General features: G+C 41.8%; 1 protein-coding gene across 3 annotated transcripts; it reads right to left on the bottom strand.

The window, feature by feature from the left end:
• Positions 1-845: 845 nt before the first annotated feature.
• bicdl2 (BICD family like cargo adaptor 2) lies at positions 846-16127 on the bottom strand. Of its 3 annotated transcripts, none has more exons than XM_029120713.1 (10): positions 16039-16127; positions 14084-14633; positions 11424-11639; positions 10207-10323; positions 9984-10130; positions 9705-9854; positions 4367-4441; positions 3340-3422; positions 2882-2996; positions 846-1358 (listed from the first exon to the last, which is right to left on the bottom strand). In XM_029120713.1, the coding sequence occupies exons 2-10, from the start codon at positions 14375-14377 to the stop codon at positions 1176-1178; spliced, it is 1380 nt and encodes a 459-aa protein (XP_028976546.1). In that variant the 5' UTR covers positions 14378-14633; positions 16039-16127; the 3' UTR covers positions 846-1175. The 3 variants fall into 3 exon arrangements, with proteins under 3 accessions (XP_028976546.1, XP_034148954.1, XP_034148955.1); XM_034293063.1 differs by lacking the exon at positions 846-1358 and adding an exon at positions 1585-2807 and having other exon boundaries at positions 2850-2996; XM_034293064.1 differs by lacking the exons at positions 846-1358; positions 9705-9854 and adding an exon at positions 1585-2807 and having other exon boundaries at positions 2850-2996.
• Between the last annotated feature and the right edge of the window lie 2646 nt (positions 16128-18773).

The raw sequence follows: 18773 nt of genomic DNA on the forward strand, positions 1-18773 counted from the left end.
TACAGACTTCTACATGATTTGTAAGTGGGAAAATCTGCAAAATTGGCAGTGTATCAAATACATGTTCTCCCCACTGTAAATAACTGTTTTACATAAACAGTGGAACTAATTAACTGTTTTACATAAACCGTGAAACTAAACTGTTTTACATGGACAATAGAATTAAATTGTCACGACTCCTGGGACTCAGGACAGAGGTAGGATCCAGAAGCAGATACAGACACCGGGGTAAAAGGACAATGATGATGTTTATTTTAGTAGTCTGAGATGACAGTGGAAATACGTAAGAAATAAGTAGACGGGTATGAGTGTATTGTTGGAGGGTGGATAGAGGTTATGAGTGTATTGTTGGAGGGTGGATAGTGGGTATGAGTGTATTGTTGGAGGGTGGATAGTGGGTATGAGTGTATTGTTGGAGGGTGGATAGTGGGTATGAGTGTATTGTTGGAGGGTGGATAGTGGGTATGAGTGTATTGTCGGAGGGTGGGTAGTGGGTAGCAGTGATATGAAGTCCGGGAGGCAAGAATGGTCAGAGGGTCAGGCAGGGTTCGGTCAACAGAGCGGGGAGTCAGTCCAGGCGAAGGTCGATAACGGGAAGGCAGATAGGTGATCCAGATAGTTGAGAGGAAGTGGTGATTTTGGGTGCTCTGGTGCAGGGGTGCCTTCAGGGAGTGCCGGGAACAAGGAGACTGGTACTCGGGGAGATGTAATGACAGACAAACATAGAAACGAACAAAACACACACACACACAAGGAACCAGAGGCAGGGAGAGACAAAAGGAAAGGGAAAAACACCCCAAAGGGCTCAGGAGGGCCCAGGAGAGAATCAGATATTCTCAAAAATGTATTTTTAAATAATTTTTATTACACATTACACAAATAAAAAAACAATAGAATCATTTTATATTCAGCAGATACTCTTATTAAGAGTATCATTTTGTACCAAGCATGTGAATCAGACTCATTCGCAACATTCTCTCATCACCTGGGCTACAGCAGACTCCTATCATAAATAAATATTTATAAACTGGGTTATCTAGGTACACAGTAAGACTATCGAACTTGGTAAATGGGTGATGTCTGGTGATTTACATAAAACATTTTACTGATTGCATCCTTTAGTTTCTCTATTTCTATCGATGAATCACCTTCCATCTCTGCATCCCTCTATCTCCTTATCCATCCCCTTTAAAGAGAGAGGAAAAAAATCCCCCTTTCCCTCTCTCTCCTCTGACTTTCATGGAGCGGCTTCTCTGAAACCCCATCTTCCTCTCTCTGTCTTTCTCTTGTTCTCGTTCCCTCTCTCTGTCCTCAGTCTGCTGCTGCACCTGATGGCTAATTATCAGCCTCATGTCCTCCTGAAAGAGAGAGAGAGAGGGATGGATGTAAAGAGAGAGAGGGGGGATGGATGTAAAGAGAGAGGGGGGGATGGATGTAAAGAGAGATGTATGGATGTAAAGAGAGATGTATGGATGTAAAGAGAGAGGGGGGATGGATGTAAAGAGAGAGGGGGGATGGATGTAAAGAGAGAGGGGGGATGGATGTAAAGAGAGAGGGGGGATGGATGTAAAGAGAGAGGGGGGATGGATGTAAAGAGAGAGATGTATGAATGTAAAGAGAGAGGGATGGATGTAAAGAGAAAGGGATGGATGTAAAGATGTTCTCATCTGGTTTCAGACAGACCACCAATGAAAATGAGGTTCAGGTTGCAGCAGGTTGCTGGGGGAGGGGAGGCACTGCTCTCTCTGTTTTAACTGGTTGAAAGAAGTTGTCAACTATTTCATCTTTTAGACCAATGATTGGTTTGAAATGTGATATTTTCTACATGAAAAGAGATATTAGACGGATGATCATGTGATGGAGAGAATCTCTCATATAAAGTATGGTTTTGTTAGGGAGTCATGGCTGGAGATGGTGGAGAGGGTCAATGCCACCAACTCAGATTTCAATGCTTTCAAGTTCGAATCAAAAGTTTGTTTTACTAACCTTAGCCACAAGGGAGTGTAACTAACCTTACCCCCTAGCCATTGGGAGTGTAACTAACCTTACCCCCTAGCCATTGGGAGTGTTACTAACCTAACCCCCTAGCCATTGGGAGTGTAACTAACCTTACCCCCTAGCCATTGGGAGTGTTACTAACCTTACCCCCTAGCCATTGGGAGTGTAACTAACCTTACCCCCTAGCCATTGGGAGTGTTACTAACCTTACCCCCTAGCCATTGGGAGTGTTACTAACCTTACCCCCTAGCCATTGGGAGTGTTACTAACCTAACCTCCTAACCATTGGGAGTGTTACTAACCTAACCTCCTAACCATTGGGAGTGTTACTAACCTAACCTCCTAACCATTGGGAGTGTTACTTACCTTACCCCCTAGCCATTGGGAGTGTTACTTACCTTACCCCCTAGCCATTGGGAGTAATACTAACCTTACCCCCTAACCATTGGGAGTGTTACTACCCTTACCCCCTAGCCATTGGGAGTGTTACTTACCTTACCCCCTAGCCATTGGGAGTGTTACTACCCTTACCCCCTAGCCATTGGGAGTGTTACTTACCTTACCCCCTAGCCATTGGGAGTGTTACTAACCTTACCCCCTAGCCATTGTTTGTGGCATAGCACTTCTCTCTATGTAGAAATACATTTGGGAGGCAACCGTCTATTTCCTGTAGTGTGTACTGTGGACACCCAGAAGGTGATTTAAGCTTGTGGATTTCATGCTTTTCAACATTTATTTCTGTGTGGGACACACGCCAGATGAGCCACCCAGTTGGGGTGAGAGAGGGAGAAACACGCCAGATGAGCCACCCAGTTGGGGTGAGAGAGGGAGAAACACGCCAGATGAGCCACCCAGTTGGGGTGAGAGAGGGAGAAACACACACCTGCCATGCGTCAACCTCCTGAGACAGCGCCACCTTGTGTTGGATTGTGTTCAGCAGCTGTTGGGTTAGACAGTCTCTCTCCTGACGCACGAGACACATCTCACTCTCCAGGGAGCTACACACACACACACACACACACTATAATTACTCGTGTTACATTTACATTAAAGTATGATTATAATGTTTGAAATTTCTTCACATGCATCAACACTCAAGGAAACAAATAGCAGTTCATATCACTAGAATACCCATGACCTCTGACACTGTCCTGTAGTAATGAGAGATAGTACCTAGACACTCCTGTCCTGTAGTAATGAGAGATATCCTGCTATCCTGCTCCTGGATAGCTACTGTCCAGCTGTGTGTGTGTGTGTGTGTGTTTGTGAGAAAGAAAGAAAGACTTTGCATGTGTGTGTGCGCGTGTGTGGGAGAGACTGTGAATGTGTGAATGTTTGTACCTATAGGTGGGTTTTCCTGGATTGCTTCTGAATGGCAGTAACTCTTCCTGCAGGCATTCAATCTCCATGTCTCTGGAGCACATCTGGACAGAATGAGAGGTTGGTTTGTGTGTCTGTGCATGTTGAAGTTGGTGAATGTGGCAAAAATTGGTCTCAGATCTGTTAAACTATATATGTCTGTCCATCTATTTATACCGTATGTCTATCTAGTTTTACTGTATATATCTGTCCACCTACTTAAACTGTACATGTCTGTCCACCTACTTAAACTGTACATGTCTGTCCACCTACTTAGACTGTACATGTCTGTCCATCTACTTAGACTGTACATGTCTGTCCACCTACTTAGACTGTATATGTCTGTCCATCTACTTACACTGTATATGTCTGTCCATCTACTTATGCTGTACATGTCTATCCATCTACTTACACTGTATATGTCTGCCATGCTTTGAACAGTGTACATTTTGTTATAGTGACATAGACATATTTGTGTAACAATGTTTGTAACTATTTCAAAACTGGGTATCTGATGTATGTAAACCTCCAGAGTGGTACATCAGACATGCTCTGATTGTACATGACCTGTATGTAAACCTTGAGAGTATTATATAACTTGTATTTGTGAGAGGTATATGCATGCTCCGTGTCCTGTTTCCGCTATGTGACGACAAGGGCGCTGCATTTGTTTAGAAAATCCGGTCCTATTATTGGGTGTAATTTCAATAGTGATTTCAGCAAAGACCAGGTCCCTGGGTTACACCTAAGGACCCACAGTCCTTGTCAAGCCCAATATCCAATAAAATCTGAGGCCTCTAAGGGAATAACACCTGTGTTTAAAGCATTGTATTTTGTCATCTAACAGTGATAATCTTGTTTGGTTTTAATTATTGACCCTGAACTGTATGTGTAAACATGTATACCCAGGGCCCTGCTGTAAAAGAAACCTTGGTCTCAGTCTGTGAGCCTTGTTGAAATAAAGGTATTATAATAATAATAATAATAATCAATAATAATAATAACTTACCTCTTTTCTCAGCCTGTCTATCTCCTGGTCTCTGTCCTGTAGGATGGTAGAGTGGGCCAACAGTGTCTCTGTGGCCTGGACAAACATGGACAAATACACATATACAGTGGATATAAAAAGTCACCCATGTTAAAATGCCAGGTTCTTGTGATGTAAAAGACACTACAAGAACAAAGATAAAGCATGTCAGAACTTTTTCCACCTTTAATGTGACCTATAACGTGAACAATTCAATTGAAAAACAAACTGAAGTCTTTGAGAAAAAAAAGAAAAAAGAAAAGAAATCACAATAACCTGGTTGCTTAAGTGTGCACACCCTTAAACTAATACTTTGTTGAAGCACCTTTTGATTTGATTACAGCACTCAGTCTATTTGGGTAGGAGTCTATTAGCATGGCACATCTTAACATGGTCGACGTCCGCGATCCCGCGGACAGTGCTAATTTGCATAAATATTTCGAAAAATAGATTCTCCATAATCGTCCGATTCCAATGGTATATTATTTGTAGCCACTTTCCTGAAGAGTTCCGTGTATAATTGGGGTTTTCCGTGTATAATATGGGTTGTATAGTTGTATAGTTTGGGTTGCTATGAGAACTTTTCACCAGGCAACGACATTGCCTATTCATCTTAGAAAGGCTCATTTGTACATCAGTATAAATATAACAAGCGTGTACATCACTATATATGATGTTTTGAACCATAATACATCGTTTGTATTATATATAAGATATAAAAATTAATATTTAGTCAAAATAGTATGGGGATGTTCTTGAGTTTTTGGGAAGAAGTTGGTAATTTTTCTGAGTTTATAAAATATATAAGTCCAAACGTAACTAGCGATCTAGTGCTGCCATCTGCTGGCCGTTTTGAGTCATTACACCTATTACATGGGATTTTACATTCAATGTTATTTATTTCATAATGTTTTATTTCTAGGTAGAAGAACCAAATTTTTTGGGGGTGCCTATATTTTTTACCTTCTATTATATAATTATTTCATTATTTTCAACCCAATTACAGTGTAATTTGATAGTAAAGGCATGAAAGTATGAGGAAATACCATTGACACAAAATCTCATAATGCTTTCAAAAAAAAATCTTGATGCTGAATGGCAGAAATGTTTTCCGAAAACAATTTTTTTGCCTGTCAAACAGATGAGTTTTATAAATAGTGACCCAGAAGTCTGTTTTTATGTGTTTTTATTGTTGCCAGAGGGGTTGCTATTAAAATGATACATCATAATAGGTTGTATCTGTTACAGAAATGAATCTAGGACCCAAAATGTCCCACTAGTGAAATCCGGCCGAAAGCCCCATAGGCTACCAAGGGTTAACGTGGCAATATTTGCCCCCTCTTCTTTGTAAAAGCGCTCCAAATCTGTCAGATTGCGAGGACATCTCCTGTGCACAGCCCTCTTCAGATCATCCTACAGATGTTCAATTGAATTCAGGTCTGGGATCTGGCTGGGCCATTCCAAAACGGTTATCTTCTTCTGGTGAAGCCATGCTTTTGATGGATTTGGATGTGTGCTTTGGGTCGTTGTCGTGCTGAAAGGTGAACTTCATCTTCAGCTTTCTAACGGACGACTGAAGGTTTTGTGGCAAAATATGGAACTGTGCATAATTCCCTCCACCCTGACTAAGGCCCTGGTCCCAGCTGAAGAAAAACAGCCCCAAAGCATGATACTGCCACCACCATGCTTCACTGTAGGTATGGTGTTCTTTGGGTGATGTGCAGTGTTGTTTTTGCGCCAAACACACCTTTTGGAATTATGGCCAAAAGGTTCAACCTTGGTTTCATCAGACCATAACACATTTTCCCATGTGTTTTTGGGGGACTTGATGTTTGTTTTTGCAAACTTCAGCCGGGCTTGGATGTTTTTCTTTATAAGAAAAGGCTTCCGTCTTGCCATCCTACCCCATAGCCCATTCATATGAAGAATACGGGAGATTGTTGTCACATGTAGCACACAGCCAGTACTTGCCAGAAATTCCTGCAGTTCATTTAATATTGCTGTAGGCCCCTTGGAAGCCTCCCTGACCAGTTTTCTTCTCGTCTTTTCATCAATTTTGAAAGGGACATACAGTTTTGGTAATGTATCTGTTGTGCCATATTTTCTCCACTTGATGATGACTGTCTTCACTGTGTTCTATGATACATCTAATGCTTTGGAAATTATTTTGTACCCTTCTCCTGACTGATATCTTTCAACAATGAGATCCCTGCTTTGGAAGCTCTCTGCGGACCATGGCTTTTGCACTGAGATGCAACTAAGAAATTAATCAGAGTAACTTTAAATGATGGCAGATGTGTAATGACTTCTATTTAACACCAGTATTAATGTGATTGGTTAATTCTGAACACAGCCACATCCCCAGTTATAAGAGGGTGTGCAGACTTATGCAACCAGGTTATTGTAAGGTTTTTATTATTTTTCCTTTTTCCCCCTCGAAGATTTCATTTTGTTTTTCAATTGAATTGTTCACATTATAGGTCACATTAAAAGTAGAAAACGTTCTGACATAATTTATCTTTGTCTCATTCTTTTACATCACAAAAACCTGGCATTTTCACAGGGGTGTGTAGACTTTTTAAATCCACTGTACAAACACCCCTACTATAAAACCACAGTACACTGTTGGCACTACTAAGAAATTACTTTGTCATAACTACAGTATAAGGGTAACCGTTAATATCACATCTTAATATCTACTATGAAGCCAGTTGTACCTGTTATGACTGTAAATATAATTAAACGCCTGGCACAATCCTAAATAATATATTTAATCATAGGTAGCTGCTGCTTAATATTGTGTTTGTGTTTTGTTTTTAGGGTTTGAGTTTAAGGTAAAACATACAATTGGGATATTAGAAACCTACAATTAGTATTTAGACTGGTTAGGTCTTAGGATTGGGTTTATGCAGGGTTAGGTTGTGGCAACCTGGTCTCAGTAGGATGACAGACTATTTAACCTACATTTTAGGCAGGGGATATCGTAAGATACACTCACCTAAAGGATAATTAGGAACACCTGTTCAATTTCTCATTCATGCAATTAACTAATCAACCAATCACATGGCAGTTGCTTCAATGCATTTAGGGGTGTGGTCCTGGTCAAGACAATCTCCTGAACTCCAAACTGAATGTCAGAATGGGAAAGAAAGGTGATTTAAGCAATTTTGAGAGTGGCATGGTAGTTGGTACCAGATGGGCCGGTCTGAGTATTTAAAAATCCGCTCAGTTACTGGGATTTTCACGCACAACCATTTCTAGGGTTTACAAAGAATGGTGTGAAAAGGGATAAACATCCAGTACGCGGCAGTCCTGGGGGCGAAAATGCCTTGTTGATGCTAGAGGTCAGAGGAGAATGGGCCGACTGATTCAAGCTGATAGAAGAGCAACTTTGACTGCAATAACCACTTGTTACAACCGAGGTATGCAGAAAAGCATTTGTGAAGCCACAACACGCACAACCTTGAGGCGAATGGCTTACAACAGCAGAAGAACCCACCGGGTACCACTCATCTCCACTACAAATAGGAAAAAGAGGCTATAATTTGCACGAGCTAACCAAAATTGGACAGTTGAAGACTGGAAGAACGTTGCCTGGTCTGATGAGTCTCGATTTCTGTTTAGACATTCAGATGGTAGAGTCAGAATTTGGCGTAAACAGAATGAGAACATGGATCCATCATGCCTTGTTACCACTGTGCAGGCTGGTGGTGGTGGTGTAATGGTGTGGGGGATGTTTTCTTGGCACTCTTTAGGCCCCTTAGTGCCAATTGGGCATTGTTTAAATGCCACGGCCTACCTGAGCATTGTTTCTGACCATGTCCATCCCTTTATGACCACCATGTACCCATCCTCTGATGGCTACTTCCAGCAGGATAATGCACCATGTCACGAAGCTTGAATCATTTCAAATTGGTTTCTTGAACATGACAATGAGTTCACTGTACTGAAATGGCCCCCACAGTCACCAGATCTCAACCCAATAGAGCATCTTTGGGATGTGGTGGAACTGGAGCTTCGTGCACTGGATGCGCATCCCACAAATCTCCATCAACTGCAAGATGCTATCCTACCAATATGGGCCAACATTTCTAAAGAATGCTTACAGTACCTTGTTGAATCAATGTCACGTACAATTAAGGCAGTTCTGAAGGCGAAAGGGGGTCAAACACAGTATTAGTATGGTGTTCCTAATAATCCTTTAGGTGAGTGTAAATTACGTGCAGTAAAATAACGTTAGAGTCAGAATGGAGGGGGAAAAAAGTAGTAACCATGTTTCAAACCAGCAACCTTCCACATCATAGACAAGGGTGTTACCCGCTCCTCCAGTGAGGAACAGTCTTGGCGAGTGGTGTTCTCACAACATAAATGTTTGAAGTGTTTTTCTTTGTAATCTCAAACCATAACCCTAACCTTAACCCCAGTGATGTGACACCTAACCTTAACCCAAACCCTAACCTGAACCCCAGAGCTGTGAGACGTTACCCTAACTTTATTTCCTAACCATAGCCCAAACCTTAACCCTAAGCTTAACCCCGGTGCTGTGAGATCTAACCTTAACCCTAACCCCAGCGCTGTGATTCCTAACGTGAACGTAACGTTAACGATATAATTGCTTTTATAACATATTCTAGCAACCTTGCTATTGCTGTTACTCATCCAAAATCCCCATGTCTAATGTGGGGCAGTGGGTAAGGTGACTGCCTTCTAATCTAAATGTTGCCGTTTTGAAACACAGGTCTAGCATTTTGTAAAAAAATCGTCTTTCATAGCATTCGTAAATATCATTTACGTTTGTCTGGCGTTCGTATGTCATTTTAGGTTTTAATAGCACTCATAACATTTGATACATTGTAATAGCGTTCGTAAGATATGTTACGTTGGAATAATTTCGTAATGTATCATAGGTTATGGTGGCACATTGTAATGTGACCTAACGTAACGTCACATATCATACAAAATCGGGTGCCATAGTCTACGTAGGTTCCTGAGACCAGGTTGGTTGTGGAAGTTAGGGTTAGGTTTATGCAAGGTTAGTTTGTGGAGGTTAGGGTTAGGTTTATGCAAGGTTAGTTTGTGGAGGTTAGGGTTAGGTTTATGCAGGGTTAGGTTGTGGAGGTTAGGGTTAGATGTATGTGGGGTTTGGTTGTGGAGGTTAGGGTTAGATGTATGGAGGGTTTGGTTGTGGAGGTTAGGGTTAGGTTTATACAGGGTTTGGTTGTGGAGTTTAGGGTTAGAAAAATTATTTTTCTGGTCCCTACAAGGCTCATGAATTTCAAGAACGGATGGAGAGTGTATGTGTGTGGGCGTGTGTGTGTACCTGTGTCTGCTGTATCTCGTTGAGTAGGGAAAGAGGGTGTGTGTATGTATGTGTATGTGTGCCATCCAGAAGGCTCTCCTCTCCCAACCTCTCCTCCAGAGAACGACTCAGTGTCCGCAACTCAAATATCAAGCTCTGTTCGTGCTCCAACTACAGACACACACATTAATTCACACACACACAACCACACAAAAATTCCTGGGTTAGCAGGGTTAGTGATTGCATTTCACTCCCTCCCAACCAACAAACTCAATCCATCCAAGTCCCTTGTGTTCTCACCTGAGCTTCTTTCTCTCTCAGATTGGTCTGTAGATCTGTCAGTCTGTCTCTCAGCCCCTCCTTCTCTCCTCTCAGCCTATCGCAGTCCGCCTGCCAGGACCTCAATTGCTCCTCCATATTTCTCAGCTTCTCCTTCAATACCCGGTTCTAAAGAGATGTGTGGTAGTGTAGATGATGGTTCTACTGAGGAAAGAGAATAATGTGTATGTGTGTGTGTGTGTACCTCTGCTTGGGTGTTGTCCAGTTGTGTAGCACTGATGGTTCTGTTGAGCGACAGGTCTTCCAACTCTTCTTTAATGGAACGAAGTTCAATACGCAACTGGTGTTCTGCGGACACTGCCTATTTAAAAGGCTTTGGGGTTAATGTTCTACCAAGCTAGCATTTAGAATATTTTCTTTAGGTAGTCATAACATGTATTATTTATCAATTTGGAGTTGTAGGGCATGTGTGTGGCATATGTGCGTCGTATGTGTGGTGTGTGGCATGTGTGTGCCATGTGTGTGCCATGTGTGTGGGGAGTGGATTTGAGTGAGAGAGGCTCCAACCCCATGTTTCTTCGCCACAGTGGCTGATGAGCCAAAAAGTTAATGTCAAGCGCTGACTGTAAATAAAGGGGTCCTACAGGGCTTGATTCCCTGACCCTTAATGTTTGCACTGTAAATAAAGGGGTCCCACAGGGCTTGATTCTCCGACCCTTAATGTTTGCACTGTAAATAAAGGGGTCCCACAGGGCTTGATTCTCCGACCCTTAATGTTTGCACTGTAAATAAAGGGGTCCCACAGGGCTTGATTCTCTGACCCTTACTGCATTGTACATAGGCGATATTGGTAGTACTGTGGAGCAATGCTCTATTAATTTCTATTTACTCTAGTTACTCTGTTAATTCAGGGAGTCCCTGCATAAAAATACAGATCTTGGTATTTGGAATGATGATACGTTTTAATTTAGAACAACAGCTTGTTACGGAACTATTGAGATAAAATATTTGGTTCATCTATAGAAATAAGCAATGTTATGTTTATACAGTAGACAGTGTCCCGGTGACTTTTATGTCTGTTCTGAATTCAAGTCATTCTGCCATTCAGAGATATGTTTTATCACAGGAAGCAGTTATAGAACTCATCATCGTGTGCTGTGCAAAAACATGGGTTGGGCCTCTTTGTATATAAGAAGAGGGCAGCTTTCACATTCATTTATTTATAATGTTATTCTGCAGAAACATTGTTTACATGACATTATTAGTATATTGGAAATCCAATCATTATAAGACATTATCGCGAGTTGTTGGATCTGCCCATATAGTTTAAACAAACCATGAAATCTGCAACTCCCTTTTTTGGGGACCTGGACAAGGCCATTTATTCCATGTCCAGGTGTTGGTCCAGCAGGCTTCTGCAATGTAGTCAGCCTAGAAAAGGGAGTATGCTTGTGTATTCACCTCTGCCAGCTGTCCCACTAGACGATGGTTGTGATTGGCCAGCTCAGTCAGCTGTGTATTCTCATCTCGCCTCTTGTCCCGCCCCCGGCTATGATGTTGCTCCAACTCAGCCCGTAAGGAAGAGATGTCAGATGCTAGCTCTGCCTCTCTCTGTCCTGATGACAGCTCAAACACCTCCAGCCTCCTCTGGAGAACATGATTCTCCTGATGCAGGACCTGATACACACACCACACACAACCACCCACACCAAACACAACCACAAACACCACACACAACCACAAACACCCACACACAACAACAAATACCGCACACAACCAGAAATACCGCACACAACCACAAACACCACATTTTAAATGCATAAAATGCTAAATCTCTACATACAGTAGGGAGAACAAGTATTTGATACACTGCCAATTTTGCAGGTTTTCCTACAAAGCATGTAAGAGGTTTGTAATTTTTATCCTAGGTACACTTCAACTGTGAGAGACGGAATCTAAAACAAAAATCCAGAAAATCACATTGTATGATTATTAAATAATGAATTTGCATTTTATTGCATGACATAAGTATTTGATCACCAACCAACCAGTAAGAATTCCGGCTCTCACAGACCTGTTAGTTTTTCTTTAAGAAGCCCTCCTGTTCTCCACTCATTACCTGTATTAACTGCACCTGTTTGAACTCGTTACCTGTATAAAAGACACATGTCCACACACTCAATCAAACAGACTCCAACCTCTCCACAATGGCCAAGACCAGAGAGCTGTGTAAGGACATCAGGGATAATATTGTAGACCTGCACAAGGCTGGGATGGGCTACAGGACAATAGGCAAGCAGCTTGGTGACAAGGCAACAACTGTTGGCGCAATTATTAGAAAATGGAAGAAGTTCAAGATGACGGTCAAAATCCCTGCTGCAGTGTGTGCAAACCTGGTCAAGAACTACAGGAAACGTATGATCTCTGTAATTGCAAACAAAGGTTTCTGTACCAAATATTAAGTTTTGCTATTTCTGATGTATCAAATACTTATGTCATGCAATAAAACAAATTAATTACTTAAAAATCATACAATGTGATTTTCTGGATTTTTGTTTTAGATTCCGTCACTCACAGTTGAAGAGTACCTATGACTTCTACATGCTTTGTAAGTGGGAAAACCTGCAAAATCGGCAGTGTATCAAATACTTGTTCTCCCCACTGTATATAAATCTCGACATATCTAAAACTCCACATATCTAAATTTTAACATATCTACACTACCGTTCAAAGGTTTGGGGTCACTTATAGATGTCCTTGTTTTTTAAAGAAAAGCAAACAGAGGCCCATGCAGAGGCCCATTATCAGCAACCATCAGTCCTGTGTTCCAATGGCACGTTGTGTTTGCTAATCCAAATTGATCATTAGAAAACCCTGTTGCGATTTTGTTATCATAGCTGAAAACTGTTGTGCTGATTAAAAAAGAAATAAAGCTGGCCTTATTTACACTAGTTGAGTATCTGGAGCATCATCAATTGTGGATTCGATTACAGGCTCCAAATGTTCAGAAACAAAGAACTTTCTTCTGAAACTAATCAGTCTATTTTTGTTCTAAGAAATGAAGGCAATTCCATGTGAGAAATAGCCAAGAAACTGAAGATCTTATACAATGTTGTGTACTACTCCCTTCAGATAACAATGCAAATTTGCTCTAACCAGAAAAGAAAGAGCGGGAGGGTTATGCACAACTGAGCAAGAGGACAAATACATTAGTGTGTTGTTTGAAAAACAGACACCTCACAGGTCATAAACTGGCAGATTCTTTAAATAGTAACTGCAGAACACCTGTATAAGTGTGTATATCTGTAGACATATAAACTTTAACTTATTTATATCTCTAGACATCTAAATCTCAACATATCAATATCTTTGCATCTCTAAATCTCTAGATAAATAAATCTTTGCATCTCTACATAAATAAATCTTTGTGTCTCTAAATCACTACATATCTAAATCTCTACACATCTAAATCTCTAGACATTTAAATCTCAACATTTCTAAATCTTTGCATCTCTAAATCTCTACACATCTAAATTTCTACACCTATAAATCATGACAGGGTCCCATGTGGCTCCCTTGGTAGTGGATGGGGCTTGTAACACCAGCGGTTTGGTGTTCGATTCAACCAATACATTTTATTTTATAAAGTCCATTAACCTCCATCCAGGAGGTGTACTTGGAAACTCAGGTGCATTACCTCTATCTGCCTGTCTGTCTGTTTGTCTGCTTCATTACCTCTGTCTGTCTCTCTGCTTTATTACCTCCATCTGTCTGTTTCCCAACTGTCTCATCTCCAAAGGTCTGTCCGTCAGATATTTTACCTCTATAGGTCTGTCTGCCAGCTGTCTCACCTTTATTTGTCTGTCTGCCAGCTGTCTCACCTCTATAGGTCTGTGTGCCCACTGTTTCACCTCTATAAGTCTGTCTGCCAGCTGTCTCACCTCTATTTGTCTGTCTGCCAGCTGTCTCACCTCTATTTGTCTGTGTGCCAGCTGTCTCACCTCTATTTGTCTGTCTGCCAGCTGTCTCACCTCTATAGGTCTGTCTGCCAGCTGTCTCACCTCTATAGGTCTGTCTGCCCACTGTTTCACCTGTATAGGTGTGTCCGTCAGCTGTCTCACCTCTATCTCTCTGTCTCGTTGCATTAGTGCCTCAGCCAGCTCTTCATTCCTCTCCAGCAGCGCTTGGCCCAGTTCTGCAGCCAGGATCAGATCTGTCTCTAGCCCTGCCTCCAGCCCCACCTCTGACCCCGCCCTCCCCATGGGGCCACTCCCACCCTGGCAGTAGGAAGAGGGAGAGTTAGCGGGATGAGCCAAGGAAAGAGATAGGGAGGAGGGGGAGGGGGAGGAGGAGGAGAGGGGAAAAAAGGAGTCTTCCAAGCTGGGGGAGGACAGGCTGTCCTTCCTGGAGAACATTGGATGGGGTGGAGCCAAACTGGGTAGATGTTTCTTGTTAGTGTCAGGGGTCAGAGGGCACGACCTTCCATATTTCAGTCTGTTACTCGTCTTCTTTACCCCGTTTCATAAATAACTTGAAGTGGACTGGTCTGGACTGGTTGAGCATGGGCCTAGACTAGACTGGGTCTGGACTGGACTTGGGTCTGGACTGGACTTGGATCATGGGTATGGGTGGGGCTGTAGAGGTGAAGCCCCCACTGGATTGGTTGGCTCTCTGAAAAAAGAACAAGAATTATTTTAAAGGGGCTGAATGGTGAAATTTGAACTCTCATTGGATACGTGGGGATGGTGTGAATGCTAATTGGCTTAAAGGTGATTGTGTGAAAGCGCAACGGCTGAATGGTTATGGCATGAAAGCTGACTATATGATAAATAAATTATGTTAGTATTTTTGCCACTTGGTTTTACCAGTACCCAAAATACCTGAATTAATTGGCATAATAAAATTGTGTAGTGGGATTTGTTAGGCTCAGGTCATGTAATTCATTAAATATTGTAATGAATTTGAAGTGTAGTTATTGTAATGTAATTAAGGCTGGTTATTCTTACTGGGCCATCAGGGTAAGGCTATTGTGAAACTCAAACCTGAAATAGTAGCTTGACTGGTTTCCTGTATTTATCCTACCACACATTCCACAGCCATTCTAAACTGATTTGCCACCCCTAAAATCTAAACACGCCTAAAGTTTGTCCAACAGTACATTTAAAAGGAATAACCCCAACCCATGGTTCAGTCTGTCCAACAGTACATCTAAAAGGGATAACCGTAACCCCATGGTTCAGTCTGTCCAACAGTATATTTAAAAGGGATAACCCTAACCCCATGGTTCAGTCTGTCCAACAGTATATTTAAAAGGGATAACCCTAATCCCATGGTTCAGTCTGTCCAACAGTATATTTAAAAGGGATAACCCTAACCCCATGGTTCAGTCTGTCCAACAGTATAATTAAAAGGGATAACCCTAACCCCATGGTTCAACGCCTCAGGACTACCTGACTTGGCAACTCCTGGATGTCCCTGTGAGTTGCAGATCTACCTTTTGCTTGTCGTTTCTTTCTGTCACTGGCCAGTAATGTGTTTAGCCCTACATTTATACAGCCCGACGGACTCAGAACTATTCAAAAATAGCATTAACTGCTGTGCCCAATCCACCTACATTCCCTGGTCACAACAATACACACCCTCTGAACAGACAGTATGGTTGAGAACACACACACCTGCCTGTAACAAAGGCTGTCGGTGGGACTAAAAAAACCATCACTCCAGCATTCTCACCTGTCTCACCTCTCTCTCTGTCTCACCTCTTTCACCTGTCTCCTAGCTGTCTCACCTCTCCCTCCTGTCTCACCTCTCTCTCCTGTCTCCTAGCTGTCTCACCTCTCTCTCCTGTCTCCTAGATCTAATATAAACACCTTGTATATATTAGCATGATCTGTGTGAAACATTAAACTCCTAGTATATATTAGCATGATCTGTGTGAAACATTAAACTCCTAGTATATATTAACATGATCTTTCTGTGAAAAATGTAACACTTGTGTATATTAGCCTGATCTCTCTGTGAAAAATCTAACACTTCTGTGTATATTAGCCTGATCTGTGTGTGTTCTGTCTCCTACCTGTTCCTGCTACCGTTGCTGCCAAACAACTCCTACAGCTCTTCCTGTTTCCTTCCTCAGGTGTGTCTGTGTGTGTGTGTCAGTGTGTGTGTCTTGTGGCTCTTCTGGTTTCCCTGGAGTGGCCCCTCCCTGTCGTGGTGTGGGCAAAGAGCTGGTCGATGATAAGGTGTTATTCTATAAATGCTGTGTTTATGGATGTATTTACATTAAAGCAGCAACATGTTTCAAGTTACATTTCCCCTGGAGGACAATATAGTACATTATATCAAATCTCCATCTCTGGTTTGCAAATTAGGCTGCAGTGTCCTCCTCCAAGTGACACAGAACAGTCAGGGAATGACTCTGTTCCTTTTCTCTCTATATCTGTATTATTCTGTCTTTCCTTCTTTTTGTCTCCATCCCTCTCTCTCTCTCTGTCTTTCCTTATTTTTGTCTCCATCCCTCTTTCTCTCTCTGTCTGTCCTTCTTTTTGTCACATCTCTCTCTGTCTTTCTTAAATCCATCCACCTCTCCCTTCCTGACTCTTATCACACCATTAAACAACAACAGAGTAACAGAGTCATGTTTTTCATGTTATGTAAAGGTAAAGAATCACAGGAAACAGCCAAAATAATGACATATAGACATAGACCGAGGATTTATCATGTCATAAAAATAACCCTTTATTCTGCGTCAGCCTCCTGTATCTGGCCTGGCCCAGTGATGTTCACTTACACTGCAGGCTATGTATTCTGAATTTCTCTATACCTTGAAAAAGACAATTGTCTGGAGTAATTCTTGACTGGATTTCTCTAAACAGATTTCTCTGTAACCTCAAAATCAATGAAACAAGCTCAATGGTCCAAAAATAATAATTTGTGGTTAAGGCCTAAATTATCCAAACTAAATTAGGATAAAAAGATAAAAGGAGGAAAAAGAATGAATGAGATCAAGGTTAGGGTCCAATTGAATAGAATTTCTGTTCAATAAGAACTAACCCAAGTAAAAAAAAACTTGGATTAGGGTTAAACCAAGTCCCTATAGGTTAGGGTTGGAAATCAAAAGTAAGACCCACTGATTAAGGTTAGAGTTTGTATCGGGATCAGGCTTACAGTGGGGAGAACAAGTATTTGATAACCTGCAAAATCGGCAGTGTTTCCTACTTACAAAGCATGTAGAAGAGGTGAGACAGCTGGCAGACAGACAAATAGAGGTGAGACAGCTGGCAGACAGACAAATAGAGGTGAGACAGCTGGCACACAGACAAATAGAGGTGAGACAGCTGGCACACAGACAAATAGAGGTGAGACAGCTGGCAGACAGAGAAATAGAGGTGAAACAGTGGGCACACAGACCTATAGAGGTGAGAAGGCTGGCAGACAGAGAAATAGAGGTGAGACAGCTGGCACACAGACAAATAGAGGTGAGACAGCTGGCAGACATACATACAGAGGTGAGACAGCTGGCAGACATACATACAGAGGTGAGACAGCTGGCAGACAGACCTGTAGAGGTAAGACAGCTGGCAGACAGACCTGTAGAGATGAGACAGTTGGCAAACAGGCAGATAGAGTTAATGCAGCTGACAGATAAGTAAGAGGTAACAAAGCTGAGAGAAGACTGATGATGCATGACCCTCTCGGTCATGACCACCTGGGTAGTGATCTAAAAGGGTCATGACCATCTGGGTAGTGATCTAAAAGGGTCATGACCATCTGGGTAGTGGTCTAAAAGGGTCATGACCATCTGGGTAGTGGTCTAAAAGGGTCATGACCATCTGGGTAGTGGTCTAAAAGGGTCATGACCATCTGTGTAGTGGTCTAAAAGGGTCATGACCATCTGGGTAGTGGTCTAAAAGGGTCATGACCATCTGGGTAGTGGTCTAAAAGGGTCATGACCATCTGGGTAGTGGTCTAAAAGGGTCATGACCATCTGGGTAGTGATCTAAAAGGGTCATGACCATCTGGGTAGTGATCTAAAAGGGTCATGACCATCTGGGTAGTGATCTAAAAGGGTCATGACCATCTGGGTAGTGATCTAAAAGGGTCATGACCATCTGGGTAGTGGTCTAAAAGGGTCATGACCATCTGGGTAGTGATCTAAAAGGGTCATGACCATCTGGGTAGTGATCTAAAAGGGTCATGACCATTGTTCGGTTCTTTAAAAATCTCCCCACCGAACGGGGCATCAGGGAGAGGACACGTTGTTATGACACGTTGTGGTTTTTTATTTAAACTGATTGATTTTCCACAAACAGCTAATTAGTCCACAAATAGCAGGTTATAAACCTGTAGAAATACAAAGGCTATAGTATAAACAACAATATTAGCCACATACATAATATACCAAATTCTGAACATACTAATATGAATAGAATATACATTTCAATATAGTCAGTATTTAGTATTATAAATATTATAATATACTTAGTGTTTAAAAATGACTAAACAAAGCACATTTCTCTAAACACAGAAATACACATCAATGTAAAACACATCAAATGTACAGCAATGTCAATGTTACATATTGAACTAATAGCCCAAAACCACAAAGGTGTATATTGGTCTGAAGTGAATACAGTGGCCCTCATTTATCAAAAGTGCGTACACCAAATTTCCAGCGTACACCTGGCGTACACCCAAAACCACGGTGACTTTGAGATTTATCAATATGGACGTTGGCGTACGGCACTCTCAAATCCTACGCCAGCTCAGGAGGTGGTGTACGCACGTTTTGAGTTAGTGCCGGAAATGCGC

The sequence above is a fragment of the Esox lucius genome, chromosome 7 (genome assembly GCF_011004845.1).
Source record: "Esox lucius isolate fEsoLuc1 chromosome 7, fEsoLuc1.pri, whole genome shotgun sequence".
Taxonomy (NCBI): domain Eukaryota; kingdom Metazoa; phylum Chordata; class Actinopteri; order Esociformes; family Esocidae; genus Esox; species Esox lucius.